This window comes from Dipodomys ordii, unplaced genomic scaffold (assembly GCF_000151885.1).
Source record: "Dipodomys ordii isolate 6190 unplaced genomic scaffold, Dord_2.0 Scaffold174, whole genome shotgun sequence".
In the NCBI taxonomy this organism is placed as follows: Eukaryota; Metazoa; Chordata; class Mammalia; order Rodentia; family Heteromyidae; genus Dipodomys; species Dipodomys ordii.
This window is the reverse complement of record NW_012267390.1, coordinates 839,541-845,347: the sequence shown is the minus strand read 5'-3', so window position 1 is coordinate 845,347 and position 5,807 is coordinate 839,541. Positions and strand designations below refer to the sequence as shown.

At 69.4% G+C, this 5,807-nt stretch overlaps 1 protein-coding gene across 1 annotated transcript in view; it reads left to right on the top strand.

The window, feature by feature from the left end:
- The window catches only part of Crocc2 (ciliary rootlet coiled-coil, rootletin family member 2), a 64,180-nt gene that overhangs the window by 44,905 nt on the left and 13,468 nt on the right, over nt 1–5,807 (top strand). Inside the window, 7 exon segments of the mRNA XM_013033651.1 lie at nt 562–779; nt 1,188–1,347; nt 1,765–1,851; nt 3,699–4,111; nt 4,306–4,447; nt 5,049–5,169; nt 5,641–5,774. Coding sequence (XP_012889105.1) covers nt 562–779; nt 1,188–1,347; nt 1,765–1,851; nt 3,699–4,111; nt 4,306–4,447; nt 5,049–5,169; nt 5,641–5,774 — 1,275 coding nt within the window.

The following is a 5,807-nucleotide window of genomic DNA, read 5'->3' as shown; positions in this document are numbered from 1 at the left end:
CCTCCCTCCTCACTCCAACCCACTGACAGAGGAAGGGAGGGAGAGATGGAGGAAAGGGAAGAGAAGGAGGGAGAGGGAGGGAAGAAGGAAGGAAGGAGGGAGGAACGGAGGGAGGGAGGAATGGAAGGGAGGGGAGGAAAGATTGGAGGGAGAGAGGATTGGAGAGAGGGAGGAAGGGAGGGAAGAAGGAAGAGAGGAAGGGAGGGAGGGAGGGAAGGAGAGAGGGAGGAAGGGAGGGAAGGAAGGAGGGGGGAGGAGGAGGAGGGACGGGAGCTGGCGTGGCCGGCACACCCCGACTGCGGGGCAGCCGTGCCTGCTCCCTGGGCTTCTCACCCCGCCGAGGCTCTGGGGCATGCTGTGCCCGTGCCACACTGCTAGAGAGAGGAGGAGGCACGGGCAGCCAGCGATGGCGGGCATTGCGTCGGCGGCTGTGTGCGGTGGTAGCAGAGCAGATGTGTGCTCAGGGCTGTGACCCGGGCCGGCCCAGGGGGCCAAGGTGGAGGGCACCCTGGGGAAGCTGGGCCCCCCGCAGGCCGCCAGAGCGCATGCTCCCCCCTCCAGGTGGAAGGGCTGCGGGCCCAGCTGGACGTGGCCCAGGAAGGGCTGTCAGAGCTGCGCCGGGAGCTGCGGGGCAGTGAGCAGAGGCGGGAGAGGCTGCACAGGGAGGCCCGGGACGCCCGCCGGGCCCTGAGCGAGGCGGCCGAGGAGAAGGATGTGCTGCAGCAGTCCAACTGCCAGCTGCGCGCCGCCGTCCGCAGAGCAGAGCAGGAGCGGGTCAGGTATGGGGACGGCTGGCCACGGCCGCTCCGAGCGCCTGAGGCCTGCTCCACCGGCGGGACAGGGCCGAGGCGCGTCAGAGGGAGACGCCGGGCGTGCCCAGGGCCTGGGCCGGACCCACAGGAGAGGCCCACCGGCGCCCGCCCAGGCCGGGCCTTCCTGGAGTTCCCATCCGGCAGGCTCGGGGAGGTCCTTGTGGGAGTCCCTGCTGGACCGGACACGGGGTCTCTGAGCATGTGTTGGAGGAGGGCAGGGGTGATATAATGAGGGGCTGAGAGCGAGCAATGGATCCTGGACAGGGGCCATGTTCCCAGGCGCCAAGGAGACGGGGTCCTGCAGCGGCCAGCTCCGGGGACCAGCAGTGTCTCGCCCGGGGAGGTCCCCACGGCCAACCTGTGTCCCTCTCTCAGTTTGGAGCAGTGCACGCAGGAGCAGAAGCAGAGGCTCCTGGTACTAGAGGAGGCCCAGGAGGCAGCTCGCCAGGAGGCCTGCACACTGAGGGGCAGACTGCAGGAGCAGGAGCAGGCGCGGCGAGACGCCGGCCGGCAGCTGCAGGAATGCCACCGACAGGTACGAGGGTCCCGCGCCCGGCCGGCCGCCCCTCCGCCCTCTCCCGGCCTGCTCCATGGCCAGCCGGCGCAAGTCTACCGTTGTACTTCTGTGGGGCAGTACCACAGGAGGCAGAGCTAGAACTGGCAGCCGCCTCTCCCGGCCACACTCTGGGCAGGGTCTTCACCCAGAGAGTGCGCACCAAAGCAGGTCTGCAGAGCGGCTGAGGGCGGCCCTGGGGCTGGTTCCTGGGGGTCAGGGAGGCCCTGCCCAGAGGCAGACAGACAAGCTGAGGCTCCCTGAGTATGGTCAGCCTCCGAGAGGAACCACGAGGCAAGCAGGCCCTGGGCCCTGAGCGCTGCCCCGTCCCCGCCACCCCTGTGCCCAGGGGAGGACCCTGGAGGCTGAGAACTGAGCAAGCTGCAGGCCCAAAGCCAGCCAGACGCCCAGCAGGGCTGGCAGGCAGGGCCGGAGCTGCAGAGGCAGGTGGAGGCCCAGGCAGCCTGTGCCGGGGCCCAGAAGGAGGTAAGAGGTCAGCCAGCAGCCCTGTTCGGAGGATGCACTGGGCCTTGCTAGATCTGTGGGGAGCTCTGGGGGGTCCCGGGGCGGGGGGAGGGGACGCTGGAGGGAGGCTGGGGAGGCTAGCCCCCAGCTGCATCAGCAGTGCCTGCCCTGATTTCCCAGGGCCTTGTGTTAGAAAAAAGACCAAGATTTGCACAGATGCCACATAGCAGAATTTTTGTTTGTTTTATTGGTCATGAGGCTTGAACTCTGGGCCTGGGCGCTGTCCCTCAGCTCTTCAGCTCAAGGTGAGTGCTCTACCACTTGAGCCACAGAGCCACTTCTGGTTTTCTGGTGGTTCATTGGAGAGAAGAGTCTCACAGACGTTCCTGCCCCAGCTGGCTTTGAACCGTGATCCTCTGATCTCAGCCTCCAGAGTAGCCAGGATGACAGGTGTGAGCCACCGCGCCCGGCTCACATAGTATGTTAAGCAGGGGACAGGCAGGGAGCCCTCAAGTGGTTGGGCTCTCCAATAGCCTCAGGTTGCCGGACATATGCCCAGCCCTCAGCTGCAAGAACCCCACAGGCCTCCCACCCGACAGGGGTCCCTGTGCCCCCAACTCCCCTCCCGCCCTGGAGCCTCCCCCTCCCTGGGCAGCCCCAGCCCAGGCCACTGGGCTCTGTGCTCTGTGCTGAAGCAGGGGCCCAGAAGAGCTCCCCAGAGTCCCCGCTGCCCCGTGCGGGGACAGAGATTCCCCAGTTCAGACCCAGGGTTGTGCATGCACAGCCACTTTGAATGCCAGCAGTGCCCAGAGCCCACACCTGCCCCTGCAGCCGCCCGGAGAGGGCGGTGAGCAGAGCCCGGCCCGGCCCCAGCTCAGAGAGCTGTCCCTACACCGCAGCCCGCACAGTCCCCATCCACACGCACGTGTGGAGAAGGCACTGCTGGGGGTGTGGGCACTGCCGGGGGTGTGGGCACTGCCGGGGAGGCAGGCACTGCCGGGGGTGTGGGCACTGCGGGGGTGTGGGCACTGCGGGGGGTGTGGGCACTGCCAGAGGTGTGGGCACTGCCAGGGGTGTGGGCACTGCCAGGGGTGTGGGCACTGCCAGGGGTGTGGGCACTGCCAGGGGCAGGCACTGCCGGGGGTGTGGGCACTGCCAGGGGCACTGCCGGGGTGTGGGCACTGCCAGGGACACTGCTGGGGGTGTGGGCACTGCCAGGGGCACTGCTGGGGTGTGGGCACTGCCAGGGGCACTGCCGGGGGTGTGGGCACTGCCAGGGGACACTGCTGGGGGTGTGGGCACTGCCAGGGGTGGGCACTGCCAGGGGGTTGGCACTGCCAGGGGGTGGACACTGCCGGGGGGTGGGCACTGCCGGGGGGTGGGCACTGCCGGGGGACAGGCACTGCTGAGGGAGAAGGCACTTCCGGGGGCGGGGACTGCTGGGGGTAGGCACAGCCAGGGGGCACTGCTGGGGGGTACTGCCGGGGGGCACTGGCTGGGTGGGCACTGGCGGGGAGCAGGCTGCACCCCAAGGCCAGGACCACACCCAGGTCCGGGGTGGGGGACCGGCCTGCCGTGGCAGGTGAAGGGCTGGTGGGCGAGGTGGGACCGGGCAGGAGGCCGCAGCCTGGACCTCTGGCTGGGCTTTCTCAGATGGCGGCCTCGGAGCCTGCGCAGCTCAGAGCTGCCCAGGGCCAAGGGCGCTGCGCTGTTGCCGGGCAGACGCTCACAGGAGGCAGGCCCGGCTGTGGCGGGCCGGGGTTGGGGAGGCCGGAGGGCTTGGGGCGAGTCTTCAAAGGACAGATAGGCCCACCGCGTCCTTGACCGTCCAGCCTGGACCGTCCCCTGAGTGCCACGCCCCCCTCCAGGTCCACGCTCTGCAGAGAAAGCTGGCCGAGGCCGAAGCCACCGGGGAGGCCTGGGCACAGCAGCTGGAGGGGAGCCTGTGTGAGAGCCGGGGGACCGAGCAGACCCTGCGGGCCAAGCTGCACAGCCTCACGGGCGGGCTGCGGCAGGCCGGTGGGCTGGCCGACAGCCTCGGGGCCCGCCTGGACAGCGCCAACTCCCGGGTCCGCGGTCTGGAGCAGGAGCTGGCTCGGGCTGAGCGTGCCAGGCAGGACGCAGAGGCGCAGCTGGTCCGGCTGTGCGTCACGCTCCGCCACAGCCTGGGACTCCAGGCCCGGAGCCGGGCGGCCTCTCCGGAGCGACCTCGCTCCCCTGCAAGAGGTCAGCCTCCTTCCACCCCGGCTTTGTCCCTAGCCTGAGCACCCCAGGCCCTCGGGTCTTACAAACCCCACAACAAGATGTTTGGGTCACTCTCTGCAATTTCAGGAATTTGCATCTGTCCCGCCCAGCCCCGTTCCCCTGAGCAGGACAGCCTGGCACGCCTGCCGCCACCCCCCCACGGCCCCCCACGCCCCACCCCCTCCACGCCCCCACGCCCGCCCCGCTGTCATCTTCCACAGGCCCTGGCAGCTCCCCCACCAGAGCCCCCTCGCCGCTCCGGGGATCCTCGCCCACCCCCAGAGACCAAGCGCCAGCAGACGTGGACGTGTCCTCGGTGTGGGACGCGCTGCAGGACTGGCTGCGGACGCTCCGTGATGCCCAGCGGGAGCGGGTAAGGTGGGGCCCAGTCCTCTCCGGCCGCCCGTCCTGGGACCCGCAGAGAGGGTGAGCCGGGCCTGCGTGTGGGCCGCCCCGGCACACACACACACGCCACCGCCCCTCACACCAACCCTCCTGGGCCCAGAGTCACCAGACTCCCTGGGACTGGCACCACAGCGTGTCCCCTTGAGTCCAGTCCCTGTCAGCTGGGAAGACATGTCTCTGGAGGCTGTGGACAGCTCCTCACAGGAGGGCGCTCTCCCCAGGGTGCCTCACACATTCTCCGGCCCCCAGGACAGCACCGGCCCGTGGCCGTCTCCTGACCTGTCAGGTGACCTGAGGCTCAGGACCTTGGTGGGCAGGGCTGTGGAGATGCACGGCCTCACCCCGAGCCTGGACTCTGGGCCCAGTCCGCTCTGCAGCCGCTCTTCCAGGCCAGCGAGTCCGCTCAGCCTCGCTCTGGGGCGGCCTTCCCTGCAGCCCACAGCCATCCAGGCCAGCTCAGCCCGCGCCCCGCCCCACAGAGCCCCAGTCCACCCTGAGCTGCCCGGCTGGCTAGTGGACACCTCGGCCTCCCCGCCGGCTGCTGCCCTGACCTCAGCCCTTCTGCCCAGGACCACTTCCGTGACCAGGTGGCCAGCCTGAGTGGTCAGCTGACCAGGGTGGAGAGTGAGCTCCTCCAAGCTCAGAACCGAGAGGAGCAGCTGCAGAGAGCCCTGGCTGAGGCCGAAGAAGGTGCGCTCCGTCCCTCCCCTGAGCCTCCCCCCTCCCTCCCCTGAGACTCCCTCCCCTGCCCGCCTTGGTGTGCGGTCTCAGGACCCTGTCCACCTTGACCAGGAGAGGCTTCCCATCCCAGGGGTGAGGCCCCAAGCTCTCTCAGGCCCAGCCCATCTGCTAGCAATCCCCACCCAGGGCCTTTGCCCTGCTACTCCTCCCTGACCGCAGGCTTCAGCCCTGCTGCGTTCCACCCTTGCCGCTCCTCAGAGACCCCTCCTGCCAGACCCCCCACCACCCTGCTCTTACCACCCTTAAATGGGCAGCCCAGACCCAGGACGGGAGGGTCTGGAGCCCAGACACGGGAGCGGGTCCCCAGGCCACCCCAGGGCCTCCCCCACCCCCTGCCACCCCACACCCAGGTGACCGTCCGGGCAGTGGGGCCCCGGCCTCCTGGGCTTAGCTGCCCCTCCATCCACCCGGCCTGCTCAGGGCAGCACCGGGCGGAGAACGCGCTGAGCAGTGCCCAGGCAGCGCAGGCCCTGCAGAAGGAGGCCCTCCGGAGGCTGGAAGCCGAGCACCTGGCAGGCACAAGGGCTGCGGGTCAGGAGAGGCGGAAGCTGCAGGTGAGGGGGGAGGGGGGAGGGGGAGGGAGGCAG